Consider the following 17928-nt stretch of genomic DNA (forward strand, 5'->3'; position numbering starts at 1 on the left):
CAATACAGAGAAGACACTTGAAGTTCCATGGTCACAGCTACAGAATGGATGACACTACATTAACAACTACTAATGTAATAATTTCAGATATTAGGTTAGAAGAAGTTAAGCAGGACTTATGAGAAAAAGATGCCACAGAAGATACTATCAGAGAACAAAAAGTCCTTGGTATCTTAGTTACAAATCACACATTTGTGGCGAAAGCTAAAAAATAAAAACAAAATAAAAAAACACTAGAAAGCAGTGGACAGAGGAACACAAGAAGCAACGCAGTGAATTTATGAAGATATTTTGGGAAGAGAAGAAGAAAAATAACCTGTCAGACCAAGGTGGTCTCAGGTAGCACCTGAAGAAGGCAAAGAGTTACGTGGCCGAAATATTGTGCCAGAGCAAAACAAACATCCGGCAGTAGACCCTATTATTCCACATGTCAAAATCTCGCTGGGAAAGCCTGAAGAGTTACAATATATATACACATAAGAAAATGAAGTAATTTGTTTAACTGTAAGCTGTATAATCTAAAAATGACAAAATAATAATTATTTTTTATGCAGTAGAAGTTAAAGTGTACTGGGATTGCAAAGACTTTCAAATATTTTCTGGAAAATCAAATTTGCTAACTGAAATATTTTACTGAATTAACATGCTACTCTGGGAAAACCATACCGTTTTGGAATCAGATGGCTACATAATTATATCAGTGGAGTTTCGACTGGTTAACACTTTAAGATTTGAATGTTCTGGAACATGATAATTTTTAACAGGAATAGGTTTTGAAATAAAGATTTCAGAAAAAGTAAAACTTTGTTTGAAAGTGGAGAATGAGGGCTTTCTCATAATATATGTAGATCCTAGAACAAATAATAATTAGTTGGGTTGAAATCTGAAGTGCTTATGGTTTATATAACTCTTTGAATAAAATTTTTCCTCAAAAACTAATTGTATGGTCTGAAAACTATACATTGAACAATAAAGTTTTGAAAAATACAGTGCCCACTTTACATTAAAACTTAAAACATGATATAAACCACTGGATGACCTTCATTCAAGATGACCCCATCATTTGTAACAGAATTGAATTTGTAACAAAAGCTGCAGTACAGAGAAGTGCTTTTGTGCTAGTTCCTGGTATCAAAAGAAAGAGTGATAACTAAGACCTACCTGTGTTAACTGTCAGGAAGCTGAGAATCACAAGTGACACAAAAATTGCACTAAGCACATCAAGAACAAATCCAAATGCAGTCTTGCCTGCAATACTCATGTACCAAGATGAAGTGTGCAAGTCCTATGGAAAAAAATACAGAATCTTTAGAACAATTTTCAAAAGCAAAATCACACAACATCTAGTGAACAATAAAAGTTTGAACAAGTAAAATCAGTTGAAGAACCTGTAAGTACTTGTAAATTATAGAAATACACCTAACAGCCACACTAAAAGAATTAAGTAATTTTGAGATTGTGGACTAACCGTCAGGCGATAGTGACATGCACGTATAAAGATGTGATAGGATCATGTACACTAGGTATAAAAGGGCAGTGCACTGGTGGAGCTGTCGTTTGTACTCAGGTGATTTATGTGAAAAGGTTTCCAACGTGATTGTGGTTGCATGATGGCAATTAACAGACTTTGAATACGAAATGATAGTTGGAGTGAGATGCGTGGGACATTCCATTTTGGAAATCATTAGGGGACTCAGTATTCTGAGATCCGTAGTGTCAAGAGTGTGCCAAGAATACCAGATTTCAGGCATTACCTCTCACCACGGAAAATGCAGTGGCCAATGGCCTTCAGTTAATAACCGAGAGCAGCTCTGTTCACGTAGAGTTGTCACTACTAACAGACAGGCAACACTGCATGAAATAACCACAGAAATCAATGTGGAACATATGAAAAAGGATTTTGTTAAGACACTGCAGTGACATTTGGTGTTAATGGGCTATAGTAGCAGACAGCTGCCACAAGTACCTCTGCTAAGAGCACAGCAATGCCTGCAGTGCCTCTCATGGGCTTTGAGCATATTGGTTGGACCCTAGATGACTGGAAAACTGTGGCCTGGGCAGATGAGTTCAGTTGGTAAGAGCTGCTGATAGAGTTTGTGTGTGGTCCAAGACTCCACAAAGCCATGGACCTAAGTTGTTAACGAGGCAAAGTTTTATTGAAACACTGCTAGAAGCAGTTTTTACGTATCTCTCAGGGAACACAAAACGTTTTACATCTAGGAAAGGGGGCAATACATTTTCGTAGTTCATACAGTTAGTTATAAACTCGGTTGAATACAATCTCGGTTTACAAGCTGCGTCAGGCATGTTACCGCAAGCTGTTGGTGGCTCTGTAATTGTGTGGCCTAAACAATGATGAAATTGCTATGGGTGACAATGCACTATGTCTTTGGGCCACAATTGTTCGCTGGTTTGAAGAACATTCTGAACAATTTCAGCTAATGATTTGGGCACTCAGAGCACACAAAATGAATTCCATCAAACATTTATGGGACATAATTGAGACATCAGTCTGTCCACAATTTCGCAGTTATGGATGGCTGCAGATGCAGCATGGTTTAGTATTTCTGCTGAGGACTTCTGATGACTTGTTGAGTCCACGCCATGTGAAGTTGCTGCACTACACCAGGCAAAAGGAGGTCTGACATGGTATTAGGAAGTATCCAATGACTTTTGTCACCCCATACTTGCCATATTCTAAGTATGACAACAGCATATGATACTCCTCAAACATGTATTCTATTCAATTACATTATACAGGGTGTTACAAAAAGGTACGGACAAACTTTCAGGAAACATTCCACACACACAAATAAAGAAAAGATGTTATGTAGACATGTGTCCGGAAACGCTTAATTTCCATGCTAGAGCTCATTTTAGTTTCGTCAGTATGTACTGTACTTCCTTGATTCACCGCCAGTTGGCCCAATTGAAGGAAGGTAATGTTGACTTCGGTGCTTGTATTGACATGTGACTCATTGCTCTACAGTACTAGCATCAAACACATCAGTACGTAGCATCAACAGGTTAGTGTTCATCACGAACGTGGTTTTGCAGTCAGTGCAATGTTTACAAATGCGGAGTTGGCAGATGCCCATTTGATGTATGGATTAGCACAGGGCAATAGCCGTGGCGCGGTACGTTTGTATCGAGACAGATTTCCAGAATGAAGGTGTCCCGACAGGAAGACGTTCGAAGCAATTGATTGGCATCTTAGGGAGCACGGAACATTCCAGTCTATGACTCGCGACTGGGTAAGACCTAGAACGACGAGGACACCTGCAATGGACGAGGCAATTCTTCGTACAGTTGACGATAACCCTAATGTCAGTGTCAGAGAAGTTGCTGCTGTACAAGGTAACGTTGACCACATCACTGTATGGAGAGTGCTACGGGAGGACCAGTTGTTTCCGTACCATGTACAGCGTGTGCAGGCACTATCAGCAGCTGATTCGCCTCCACGGGTACACTTCTGTGAATGGTTCATCCGACAATGTGTCAATCCTCATTTCAATCAAATGTTCTCTTTATGGATGAGGCTTCATTCCAACATGATCAAATTGTAAATTTTCACAATCAATGTGTGGGCTGACGAGAATCCGCATGCAATTGTGCAATCACGTCATCAACACAGATGTTCTGTGAACGTTTGGGCAGGCTTTGTTGGTGATGTCTTGATTGGGCCCCATGTTCTTCCACCTATGCTCAATGGAGCATGTTATCATGATTTCATACGGGATACTCTACCTGTGCTGCTAGAACATGTGCCTTTACAAGTACGACACAACATGTGGTTCATGCACGATGGAGCACCTGCACATTTCAGTCGAAGTGTTCGTACGCTTCTCAACAACAGATTCGGTGACCGATGGATTAGTAGAGGCGGACCAATTCCGTGGCCTCCACGCTCTCCTGACCTCAACCCTCTTGACTTTCATTTATGGGGGCATTTGAAAGCTCATGTCTACGCAACCCCGGTACCAAATGTAGAGACTCTTCATGCTCGTTTTGTGGACGACTGTGATACAATACGCCATTTTCCAGGGCTGCATCAGCGCATCAGGGATTCCATGCGACGGAGGGTGGATGCATGTATCCTCGCTGACGGAGGACATTTTGAACATTTCCTGTAACAAAGTGTTTGAAGTCACGCTGGTATGTTCTGTTGCTGTGTGTTTCCATTCCATGATTGATGTGATTTGAAGAGAAGTAATAAAATGAGCTCTAACATGGAAAGTAAGCGTTTCTGGACACATGTCCACATAACATATTTTCTTTCTTTGTGTGTGAGGAATGTTTCCTGAAAGATTGGCTGTACCTTTTGTAACACCCTGTGTAGATAATTTGGTTCAAAATGGTTCAAATGGCTCTGAGCACTATGGGACTTAACTTCTGAGGTCATCAGACCCCTAGAACTTAGAACTACTTAAACCTAACTAACCTAAGGACATCACACACATCCATGCCCGAGGCAGGATTCGAACCTGCGACCATAGCAGTCGCGCGGTTCAAGACTGTAGCACCTAGAACCGCCCGGTCACCCCGGCCGGCAATAATTTGGTACCAGCAACAAAACTTCATAGTTAATAACAATACGCTGATGAGATTGGGGTCAAAAGTGATTAGAATTTCCTTCTTCTATGTACATGAATGGCAATGAATGACTTTCACTGAACACTTGAAATAACAAAGTGCTTTTACAGAATAAAACTGTGTGCAAGACCAGAACCCACACATGGACTCCTGTGTTTCAAGGAAATTGTTGTTATGGTCGATGTAATTCAAATGTTACTCATAACTCACCTTCACAGGTTCAATTGAAGCTATGAATTCAGGTCATGTGTCACGCTTCATAGCTGTGACCACAAAAGCAGTGTCTGTGGAAAAATGAAGTAATCCAGCTTTGAGCGGGGCCTATCTGTGTGGCACAAAATTTTAATATATTAAGGAATTTTGCAACAGTACCCACTCTTCTACATTCTGAAATATTCATTCCACATCTAACCTATATCTGTTCATGGACGACATTTAGTCAACTGACTAAATACAGTCTGTAGTAGAGGCATATAGCAGAACATGCCATTATCATGGCAGAAAACATGCCTGCAGATCAATCTGGAAAACAAAGAGGTGGCTGATGCAAAATTGGGAGCTATCTTTGTGAAAAACATTTCATACTGGTCATGGCAGTGTGATATAAAGTGGAACATTGATGTGAAATGTAAATGGTCTGATTCCTCGATTATTCAGTTCATGGTAGTTGGAGTTTGCACATCAATTAAAACACCAAGTAGGACAAGAGGCAAATATTGGCTTATGAGTAGAGTTAAGGCAGACATACAGAACAGGGTCATTTTCAGTAAAATGTGAATGAATATTTGGAAAAAGCTGTCAGAAACAGCAAAAACGAACAAGCAACTTCAGTTTTGAGGAAGTGAATACACATTCCCCAATCTTTCCTGCTCCAGAGCATCTCAATCATTATCTAGCTATCATCTATTTTATATAGAACAAGCATCTTGCAGCCTATAATTTCATCTGCTTCAGTATCACTATCGGCAAAACTTAACATAAAATATGCAAGGTGTGATTGGAAAGTTTTAAGAATGGATGCGTTACTGCTTACTGGTTTGGTGGGCAGGTACACAGAGGTGCGGAGCAAGTCATTGCCTTGTCCTTCAATGCTCTCTGACAGGAAACTGCATTTCCTTTATTCAGTTTGTTGTGACAGCTGGTCAAGTGCAGGTCTGTTAGAGCTTGTTGCTGGATTCTGTCTGCGTGAAAATGGACATAAAAACAGAGCAACGAGTTTGTGTGAAATTTTGTTTTAAAACCAAGAAATCAGCTTCTGAGACTTACGAACTATTAAAAACAGCTTTTGGAGATAATTGTATGAGCCAGTCAAATGCTTTTGCCTGGTTCACCAGATTTAAAAATGGCCATGAATCATTTGAAGATGAACAATGGTCTGGCCGTCCTTCCACCTCAAAAACAAATGAAAATGTTGTGAAAGTTCACGACTTTGTGTGCTCTGATCGTAGACTTACAATTAGGGAGATGGCTGCTGAACTTAATTTAAGTTTCTATGCAGTTCAGTCAATTAAACTGAATATCTGAACATGCGTCGAGTGCCCACAGAATTAATTTCAAAAGCGTTGTCAAGTAATCAGAGACAATACCAACTTGAAGGGTGCCCCAAGAACTGATTAATAGGACTAAAAATGACCCAGATTTGTTAAATAGGGTAATTACATGTGACAAATTGTGCGTATATGGATATGATCCTGAAACCAAAGTGCAGTCTTCACACTGGAAGATTCCAGATTCACCACGACCTACAAAAGCTTGGCTAAGTCGGTCGAAGGTGAAGATGATGATGGTGATTTTTTTCGATTCTACCGGTACTGAGCATCATAAATTTACCTCTGGAGGACAGACAATTAACCAGGAATATTACAAATGTGTCCTTGAGTGTTTGTGTGAAAAGGTGCAGAAGGAAAGGCCTGCATTGTGGAAAGACTGGAGTTGGGTGCTACACCATGATAATGCTCTGGCTCATTGTGCCTTTTCCATCATTGAATTTTTGCCGAATTCAAACTTCTGAGCTTCCACAATCACCATATTCCGCTGATTTGGTCCCTGTGGCATTCTACCTGTTTCCTAAACTGAAATTTTCACTGAACGGGAAATGATTTGACTCAATTCCAGGAATGTTTCCAAAAGTGGAAACACCGTTGGAGTTGGTGTGTTCAGTCAGAAGGGGACTATTTTGCAGGGGATGCATCACAGTAGCATGTCAGTACCACCATTGTACAATTACAAGCCCATTCTTAAAACTTTCCAATCACACCCCATACATTATCTTTAATTTGATCAAAACTGTTCTAACAGTTTCTTATCATTGCCTCTTCCCTTTCCTTGATTCATCATTCCCTGTCTTACCCTCATTTCCCAGTCTTTGTCTTCCCATTTCCTTCTCCTTTATGTGAGTATTACAAGCTCTCTAATTTTCTCCTCAGTTGTCAGTTACCTACCTTGTTCACTGTTCTTTTTCAAAGTGTATCTCATGGACTTATCACGAGTTCAAATCTCACATGTGTGTCACAATGTCTGACTTTTTTAACCATTTTTCTGGAACATATATCTTGACTTTGGCTTCATAATACCTTATCCTTGTATTCTACACTTACACAATTCTGTTTTCCTGCTCTTCCTCTCTCCTTACCATCTACATTCCATTGTGTGACAATATATTATGGTCCATAATAATTTAGAGTATATTATGTAAGAGATATTTAATTTCTGTTCCTTTACGTAATATTCATACCTGAAGGTTGTCGAATTCTTTCATGACCATATTCTCAGCTGCTGATGATCTAATAGTAGTAAGACCATTTAAAGAAGCTGAGATATATGAAAACACAGGGCTCCGAGCTGTAAATTTGAGAAACAAAGGTATTGAAAATTTAATTACCAATAAATTTACAAAAAATATGAAAGTTTTGAAGACCGCAATGCTAATGTTTGAAACGCTAGAAACTGATTTACACTGCTTCACCCTTACTGATTATATCTACATAGGGCATTAAAATTTTTTAAATGCAATATTCACAAACAATACAATCATTGCAGAACAGATGGTGACAAAAAATAGTGCTTTATCTTTCTGGAATAATCTTCATTTTGTCCACTCCAAGGAAAATGGAAGGAATGAAAAGTGGAAAGTTGGAAAAGCAAGGAGGAGTACATGTCACATATGACTGACAAATAAAAGGAACATACAATTAAAGAAGTGAGGGTATAGGTATGGTAATTAATTATCACATGAATAACTAAATGTTGTAGTGAAGAAACACTTTATCCAATTTGTGTTACCAATAGCACTTCAGATGCTACTTAATAGAATCAGCTGTTACAATGGAATTTTTCTAGCGTTTATTATGAATCAGTTTATATTTCATGCCCATATACATCATCACATTTAGTAGATCTTACAATGAATATGAACATTTACAAATCCAGTTGACATGTGTTATGAGTATGGCAATAGAAAGTTCTGACAGGATGTAAATAATTGAAACAGTAAAGGTAAAAAGTTTTTCAAAGCTATAGAGTACACACACACACACACACACACACACACACACACACACACACATACACACACACTCCACACATTCTCATACACATTATTTAGCACAGGATGATGATTTAATATATATGTAAATACTTATAACTGTATGACAATCAATATTTATGTCCAGAATGAGATTTTTCACTCTGCAGCGGAGTGTGCGCTGATATGAAACTTCGTGGCAGATTAAAACTGTGTGCCCTACCGAGACTCGAACTCAGGACCTTTGCCTTTCGCAGGCAAGTGCTCTACCATCTGAGCTACCGAAGCACGACTCACGCCCGGTCCTCACAGCTTTACTTCTGCCAGTATCTCATCTCCTACCTTCCAAACTTTACAGAAGCTCTCCTGCAAACCTTGCAAAACTAGCACTCCTGAAAGAAAGGATATTGCGGAGACATGGCTTAGCCACAGCCTGGGGGTTGTTTCCAGAATGAGATTTTCACTCTGCAGCGGAGTGTGCGCTGATATGAAACTTCCTGGCAGATTAAAACTGTGTGCCCAACCGAGACTCGAACTCGGGACCTTTGCCTTTCGCAGGCAAGTGCTCTACCATCTGAGCTACCGAAGCACGACTCACGCCCGGTCCTCACAGCTTTACTACTGCCAGTATCTCGTCTCCTACCTTCCAAACTTTACAGAAGCTCTCCTGCAAACCTTGCAGAACTAGCACTCCTGAAAGAAAGGATATTGCGGAGACATGGCTTAGCCACAGCCTGGGGGATGTTTCTGTAAAGTTTGGAAAGTAGGAGACGAGATACTGGCAGAAGTAAAGCTGTGAGGACCGGTCGTGAGTCGTGCTTCGGTAGCTCAGATGGTAGAGCACTTGCCCGCGAAAGGCAAAGGTCCCGAGTTCGAGTCTCGGTTGGGCACACAGTTTTAATCTGCCAGGAAGTTTCATATCAGCGCACACTCCGCTGCAGAGTGAAAATCTCATTCTGGAAACATCCCCCAGACTGTGGCTAAGCCATGTCTCCGCAATATCCTTTCTTTCAGGAGTGCTAGTTCTGCAAGGTTCGCAGGAGAGCTTCTGTAAAGTTTGGAAGGTAGGAGACGAGATACTGGCAGAAGTAAAGCTGTGAGGACTGGGCATGAGTCGTGCTTCGGTAGCTCAGATGGTAGAGCACTTGCCCGCGAAAGGCAAAGGTCCCGAGTTCGAGTCTCAGTCGGGCACACAGTTTTAATCTGCCAGGAAGTTTAATATTTATGTCATTCATACTTAACAGCTAGTTGGCGTCAGTTCATTAACATACAGTGCTAGTTTGCTTGGGCATGGTAGGACAGATTTAATGAATGAACCATGGTGATCTTACCATAATCTGATTTCATCTCTCTTATTAGAAGTCCGCTGTGCCACTTGTCAAGCACATAACACTTATGCAAAATAGAGTGCAGAAGCCACATATGGAGAGTATGAACGGATCAAAACAAAGAAAGCTTCAAATACAGACATCAGCCTGGGGTGGAGAGTAGGAGCAATACTGATAAAAGAAAGAAATTCATCTGCCTGGGGTGGAGAGTAGGAGCAATACTGATAAAAGAAAGAAATTCATGTTTGAAACACCAATGCGGAGCTGCATGAATACCATTTTTATTGACAATTAGTTTCAATTATTATACCATTCTCAAAACAGTGTAAAAACAATTTTGCTTGACAAGTGTTACAAGGATAAAAGTTTTCATCATTGTTATGTCATATATGGGTTGAGAGTCATCATATCACCTTTCTCTTCATTGCGTGTGAATTTTGTGTGGTAATCATGATTATCAAACCAATTATAACTTGTATTCTGCTATTACACATGAGTAACGTGTAAAGGTTGCTAGAATGAACCTCACTCTCACTATTCTCACATGTTATTTATCCGTATTAGTAGTCACGGGTATTATAAGCAAGACAAAAGATTATTGGTATTAAAAAAAAATAGTTTTTTACTTGCTGCAGTGGTTCAGCACTGTCCCTCAAAATATTCAGTTATAGGAAACCCTGGGCAGAAGTCTGTTTCAAACATTTAAACACAATGACAAAGTTCAAGATAGAGTTATGCACTCCATATGGTGGAAGACAAGTATCTGCTTATCAACTGCTGGAACAAGAACAACTGGAGCAGAACCTCAGAAATTTAAAGAAAGTTTGACCTTCCAGATAGATAAAAATGGCATATCATTTTTCCATACATTCTACCAGAACTTTCCTTAACATTTCAGTACAACTTATAATTCTTGAGTCAGGGTCCCAAGTGACTTCACTTTTCTTGTAACATTCACAAATCCTCTCTACATTCTGGTCATTCTTTAACTGCCTTTCTCTTCTGACAAACGATCTGTCACTCCTAGGGGCTCGAGGTACAGCATATTAGCTACCTGATTTGACACTTTTCATATGTATTCAAAGTTCTAATGTTACTGATGGAAAACCAGTGAGCAGAGAGAGTGTGTGTAAAGAAGTTACGCAGATAGCTAAGAAAGGCACAAATCTTTGGAATGTACACATGAAAAGGATGAGAAAAGAATGTAAATTAAAAACAATCTTGAAAGGCTGGCCCGTTACACTGCCACCCTTGCTTACGCTAAATGAATTGTGTGATCATTACTAACTATATGTTACACTACAATAATGGGAATTCTTGAATGAAACCAGTAATGAGGAAAGATAACCTATTGCCTGCAGTTGATGAATGTGTGGTGTACAAGAAAAGTAATACACAAGATTGAAGCAGGTTTCGTACAAGCTATTGATCTTTTTACAGGTTGAGAGAAAAATACACACACACACACACACACACACACACACACACACACACACACACACACACAGAGAGAGAGAGAGAGAGAGAGAGAGAGAGAGAGAGAGAGAGAGAGAGAGAGAGGGGGGGGGGTGGGGGGGGGGAAGAGGAGTCAGTGTTGCCCCTTACACAACATTTACTCTCATAATATGTATGGCATCTGCCTCATCTGATTCTCTCATTCACACACGACTAACCTTTCTCTTTCCTGACTCCCAATCGTCAGTTAAATAACTTGTCTCATTTCTAGCTCATCATTACAGTATTTTCTACAGGCCTGTCTTCCTTAGCCCAAAACATAAGTTCAACCATGTTTGACTTGTAAAGGACCTTCCTTCCCTTACTTCTTCTTTACAGTGGTCACATTTCTTTGCCACACGACTGACAGAAAGCTAAAAGCCCACACAAAACCTTGTTTAAAGCAGTTCCAACATCCATCCAACCACGATCCTCCTTCCCTTCTGCTCAGTTATCTCCTGGTAACTTTTCAGAAGGTCCTCACTTCTAACCTGGCCTTGCCTTCCCTTCCTAAATCCCTCTCAAGTGAGTCCAGTATCACTCCTATGGAACACACATCCACTGTGACCTGAAAACCAATCCAGACCTTATCATCCTCCCCACAGAGAAGGGTTCCACCACAGTGGTCACGAATCTGAGGATCTCTGCCAACCTTCTGACACCTGTACATACAAGTATTATGACCAAGATCCCAAACAAGAAGTCCAACAAAACCTCCAGCAACTCCTCATGGCGTTAGGTCCATCCCAAAATCTGACACCTGAATCTATATCTCTTGTCACATTGGCAGCACCCCCACCCAGCCCTCCCACACTCCTATCTTTATCTGCTCCCCAAACACCACAGACACCAGACTGAGCGAGGTGGTGCAGTGGTTAGCAAACTGGACTCACATTCGAGAGGACGATGGTTCAGTCTTGCGTCCGGCAATCCTGATTTAGGTTTTCCGTGATTTCCCTAAATTGCTTCAGGCAAATTGTGGGATGATTCCGCTCACAGGGCAAGGTCAACTTCCTTCCCCATCCTTTCTGAATCCGATGAGACCGATGACCTCGCTGTTTGGTCTCTTCTCCCAAATCGACCCCAAACCACAAGACTACTGGCCTCCCTACTAGTCGTCCCATTGTGAGTGGCTACAATGCTCCCACGGAATGAACGTCTGCTTTATCCATCAACACCTCCAAACTATTGTCTGTAGCCTCCAATCTACATTCAAGAAACCACTCACTTCCACTGACTTTCCACAGCTCCTGTCCCATTACCACCAGATTCTTTGATGGTCACTGTAGATGTGATGTCCTCATACATCAACATTCCCCACGCCCATGGCCTTGAGGCTATGGAACATTACCTTTCCCATTGCCCTCCTGATATCTAGCCATCCACATACTGATCCACAATTATTTAACTTTTGATGGGCAAATCTCAACACCTATTCCCAATTCTGCTTCACTTGCTCACTGTCTACTCAGTGGCCCACCTTCCTCGATGTCAGTCTCCACCTCTCAGATGGCTCCTTAAATGCATCTGTTCACATCAGGTGCTCCAACCACTAACAGTACCTCCTCTTTGACACCTGTCAACTGTTCCATGTCAAATAGCCTCTTCCTTACAGCCCACCACCTGTGGATGCCACGTCTGCAATGGAAAACTGGAGTTGTTGAAATATAACAATAACATTACCAGAGCCTTTACTGACAGATGGTATCCTACCCACCTCATCCATAAAGATCTCCAGTGCCACGTCCTCTTCTGGCACAGGTAACTCTCTCAACCAGACACCAACCAGCTGTCTTCTGAACACCCAGTATCACGATGACCTCGGAAACCATATCCTTCCACGATCACTCGACTACCTCTTGTTATGCCCTAAGACATCTACCCAAAATCCTGTCCATGTCACCTGATGTAGTGTTCTGCCACCCAACCTCCTTGCTCATTCCTATTCCAATCCTGCTCCCAACCCTGCACCCTGTGGCTCAGTCCCTTGTGGTCAACCAAGGTGTAAGACCTGCTCCATACACCCACCCACCATCTCCTACCATAGTCCTGTCTCATGAATTTCCTATCCTATAAAAGGCAGGACCATGTGTGAAAGCAGCCATGTTATATATCAGCTATACTATAATTACTATGCAGCATTCTATGTGGGCATTACAAGTAATAAACTGTCTAGTCGCACGAAAGACTACTGCTAAACTCTGTCAAACCGCAAACCATCCAGTTTCCGAACATGCTGTGCACCACAACACAAACGACTTTTTTAACACTGTTTCATTACATGAGCCATTGGGATATTGCCTTGCAGCAGTAGTTTCTCTGAACTACACAAGTGGGAAGTTTCTCTATAGCATATCCTGTACTCTCGCAACTCCCCTGGCCTAGACCTCCACTAACCTGTTGCCCACTGCCTCACCTTACTTTTTCCCTTCTCTCTTCTGTCAACACCACTCCACTGTCCAGATCATGTACTGGCTTCTCCCACTACTCTTCCTCACTTCTCTCCCCCAAGTGGGCATACCCCTCCTCTCTCTCAGTTGCTCTTTCTCCCTCTCTCACCCTCTCTCCCTTCTATGCTCTCTCCTCTTCTCTCCCTTTCTCTCTCCCCTCCCTGTCTCCCTCTTCATCACCACCTTAATCTCCTTTCCTCCCCTACCTTCTACCCCCCTCTACTCCTCTTTATCTCTTATATGCTCTACCCTCTTTTGAAATTATTTCATCTTGTTATGTAGCCGCTGAGTCATCTGTCAAAAGATTCACCTCACACTAGACCACTAATCCCTCCTTGCCTCTTGCAATCTTCCCAACACTGTCCTCATCTCCATCTGCCCAGGTGACTACTGCTTTCAACAATCAATAATCAGTTGTCAGTCTCACTGCAGATATGTGTGCATTTGGGTGTCTGTGTGGTTGTGTGGGTGAATGTGTGCACTTTTGATAGAGAAAGAGGAATAGCTCAGAAGTTGGAGTGAATACTGATTCCTGTTTCATCTCTCCATGTGCCACACATCAGTCAGCTATAAGTGAGTGGTTGTCTTTCCTATTTTTGTGTATTATTCCATCCAGGAATTTCATCAGATTTTATGTCTTTGTTTCCATGACTTTCTTCCATATCTTGTAATAAGTTTGATGTCTGTTCCATTTATTCTGTTAATTATAGTTTTATTGTTCACTTTGATGTTCAACAGCATCTTACACAAAGCTTTCACCAGCATTTCAACTCCTGAAATGTTTTATGACTCAAAACAGTGACTTGGTCAAAACCTAATGAATATCCATATATTTTTATGCAATCATTTTTATACGAGGGTAATCCCAAAAGTAAGCTCTCCAATTTTTTTTATAAGTACATAGACCTGTTTATATCTACAATGGTTTACATCAGTTTACAGCTTGAACACTTAGCTATTTTTCAACATAATCACCATTTCTGTTGATGCATTTTTGTAGATGCTATGGCAGTTTTTGTATGCCCATATCATACCAGCTCGCCGCCTTGCTGTTCATAAAGTTATGAACCTCTTCTTTCAACTCGTTGTCGGAGCTCAATCGCTGGGACCACAATTAATTTTGACAGGTACTGTGAGACTCTGTAAAAACTCAAATGGGCAATTCAGAACCAGAGAAGAGGAATGTTGAGCAAGGGCGTACACATTCTCCATGACAACGCTCGCCCACACATCGCTCGGCAAACCGTTGCTCTCCTGCAATACTTTCATTGGAACATAACCACCCACCCATCCTATAGTCTTGACTTGGCGACCAGCGACTATCACCTGTTCCCTAGGTTAAAAGAACTTGGCCGGAAAGTGATTCAGCTCCAACAATGAGGTGAAAGAAGAGGTTCATAACTTTCTGAACAGCATGCTGGCAAGGTGGTATGACATGGGAATACAAAAACTGCCACAGCGTCTACAAAAATGCATCAACAGAAATGGTGATTATGTCAAAAATAGCTAAATGTTCAAGCTGTAAACTGATGTAAACCACTGTAGAAATAAACAGGTCTATGTACTTATAAAAAAATAGGAGACCATACTTTTGGGATTACCCTCGTAGCATTTTCTGCATAAGTTGCTTTGTTGGATGTATTGAAGTGAAAATATTGTGTCACAAGCAACAGAGACTCAGGTACATTCACTGACTACAATACACTGGATTTACATATTATAAACCTGTGTCTTGAGAAAGTCAGCCAATATAACTGTAGATATTTACATTTGTTACTAGGAAAATTGACTCCCCAGAAACAGTATGTCATTGTTTATCCACTGTTAATTCTGAGCTGAAAGCAAAAATTTTGGTGGAAGTGCAGGGTCAGAAGTGGTTGGGGGAGGAGGGTTGAGAAGATGTCATGATGTTTCATTTAAAGTGACTGTAATGGACAAATTGACTGTAATGGACAGTCCTGCTTTTGACATAATATATTATGACTGTGTGAGTAATGAGATGTCTGTATAACAACATGTTAAAAGTAAAAAAATCATGTAAAAGAAGATTGCTTTATAATTTTTAATTTTATACTTACTTATTCCTTCCAGCCTTTTGATATCCTGGGCAGTTCTAAGATAAATCCCACGTATTTTGTAAAATAGTGGACCAACAATAATAATCACTATGAGAAAATAGTAATTCACAGTGACAACCATGACAAGTATTCCAGTCATGACAAGAAAAACCTGCAGAAAACATAAGGGAAACATGCATTTTAGTAAAAGGAAATAATTTTTCATTATTCACAGATATCTTTAGTGGTAGTTCTTTCATATGTCTTCCCAGGTTTCCTATAGAACAAAATCATATAATTATTTTTTAATTATTCACAGATATCTTTAGTGGTAGTTCTTTCATATGTCTTCCCAGGTTTCCTATAGAAAAAAATCATATAATTATTGATTTGGTGCTATCTGCTGCTAGAAAATTGGTTTTAATCAACTAAGAAGGACTATAGTCAGAGATGACAGTGATCAGACTCTTCTCAAAGCAGATGTATTCACAAGACAAGTGCTTCTGCTTTCAGTGAGTCATCTCCATTATTCCTAAATAATTTGTGATTTTAATTTTTGTAATTTCCCGGGAATGTATGGAGGTTGGATAAAATGATATGAGCACACTATTTTTAACATATCAGTTATGGAACATGTTTTCTAAGTTAACACAGCACTGACCTTGCCTTTCATTTTACATTTCTTTTAACATCCCTGGAGGCATTCTGAGTTCCTAGTGTAGGTCTAATGATTGCAGTGTTCAGATGATGTAACATTATGGCAAATTTTTCAGGTTTCCAGTCAGGCCAAATTGTCACTGCCTGTTCTCATGATTACATACAAGGGAAAATTTAGACTGAAGCGGTTAGTAGAAGAAAAACTAAACTCTCTGGCAGAGATAGAAGGGTAACAAACACAAGTGTTACTTTTACAAATTAGATCTTCTAAAAAATGTCTGCTGAGCTCAATATGCATCTAGCGCAGACATTACATTAAACCCAGAATGACAAGACTACACAAAAACATTCTTCGTGAAGCTGTCATTTCTTGCACAATCATGTGCACACAAAGAACAGACTGTAGTGGTTCAGGAAGTACCAATGCTGTACTCCAACCTTACGGAAGCATGCAGAATAATAAGTCTACTATTCCAGGTTTTGCTTTAGCAGGGTGTGTTTGTGTATGAAGGACAGCAGGAGAAGTGTCCAATACATACTGTCTTTTCCAAACACGGAGTATAGTGAATCTTTGATAATAATTCTGATAGACACAATTTTCTTTCTCCCTTATGAACATAATGATAGGATAGTAGCTAGTTGGCAATGTATATAAGTTTATCGTGTTTATTTGACAGTGCACATATTATTACATAATGAGTGATGTGTGTCAAAAGACAAGAATTTTCACACAGCAGGATATGCCTAAGGTTGTGCTTTTGATTGTAAGGCACAAGCTCATCCCTGGTCTCCATAGTTTTCAAATTGTTGTGTCCTGTACAAAAAAATAGTACAGACTCTGTCACTCTGCTCATTTTCATAACATTCTTCTGTATTTTAATTACTACAGTTTTTGTTTTAATTTAATTTATTCTTGAAACTTCCTGGCAGATTAAAACAGTGTGCCCGACCGAGATTCGAACTCGGGAACTTTGCCTTTCGTGGGCAAGTGCTCTACCAACTGAGCTACTGAAGCACGACTCACGCCCGGTCCTCACAGCCTTACTTCTGCCAGTATCTCGTCTCCTACCTTCCAAACTTTACAGAAGCTCTCCTGCGAACCTTGCAGAACTAGCACTCCTGAAAGAAAGGATATTGCAGAGACACGGCTTAGCCACAGCCTGGGGGATGTTTCCAGAATGAGATTTTCACTCTGCAGCGGAGTGTGTGCTGATATGAAACTTCCTGGTAGATTAAAACTGTGTGCCGGACCAAGACGTGAACTCAGGACCTTTGCCTTTCGTGGGCAAGTGCTCTACCAATTTGTTGAGCCCTTCCGAATAATATGAATTGTCCAAGTCAGAAAAATAGCTGGAAGGTAGGAGACGAGGTACTGGCAGAAGTAAAGCTGTGAGGATGGGTCGTGAGTCGTGCTTGGGTAGCTCAGTTGGTAGAGCACTTGCCCGCGAAAGGCAAAGGTCCCGAGTTCGAGTCTCGGTCGGGCACACAGTTTTAATCTGCCAGGAAGTTTCATATCAGCGCACACTCCGCTGCAGAGTGAAAATCTCATTCTGGTAATTTATTCTTATTTAATTTTATAAATATGAGTTTATATACAGTGGAAGGCAAAAGTTAATTAAAGTAATAACCAACAATATGCAAAATTTCAGGCTTTAAAAACTATAAGTGAAAAGAATAAATAGTACTTTTAAAATCAAACGCAGGAGTATGGCCAAAATAAATTATAAAAACTTGTTAAATTTACGAAATACATACAGAATATAAGAATTGTACAAAAGAGATCAATTAATCAGAGAAATAGTGATTTTATGAAGTAAGGAGAAAAA

At 40.3% G+C, this 17928-nt stretch overlaps 1 protein-coding gene across 2 annotated transcripts in view; it reads right to left on the reverse strand.

The window, feature by feature from the left end:
* LOC126458620 (ATP-binding cassette sub-family C member 4-like) overlaps nucleotides 1–17928 on the reverse strand; it is a 312931-nt gene that overhangs the window by 48424 nt on the left and 246579 nt on the right. For both annotated transcript variants that reach the window (XM_050095787.1, XM_050095786.1), the window contains exons 16-18: nucleotides 15467–15617; nucleotides 7328–7434; nucleotides 1162–1285 (exon numbers count right to left, since the gene is read on the reverse strand). In XM_050095787.1, coding sequence (XP_049951744.1) covers nucleotides 1162–1285; nucleotides 7328–7434; nucleotides 15467–15617 — 382 coding nt within the window. The remainder of the gene's footprint in view (nucleotides 1–1161; nucleotides 1286–7327; nucleotides 7435–15466; nucleotides 15618–17928) is intronic.

Source organism: Schistocerca serialis, chromosome 2, assembly GCF_023864345.2.
Source record: "Schistocerca serialis cubense isolate TAMUIC-IGC-003099 chromosome 2, iqSchSeri2.2, whole genome shotgun sequence".
Lineage (NCBI taxonomy): Eukaryota > Metazoa > Arthropoda > Insecta > Orthoptera > Acrididae > Schistocerca > Schistocerca serialis.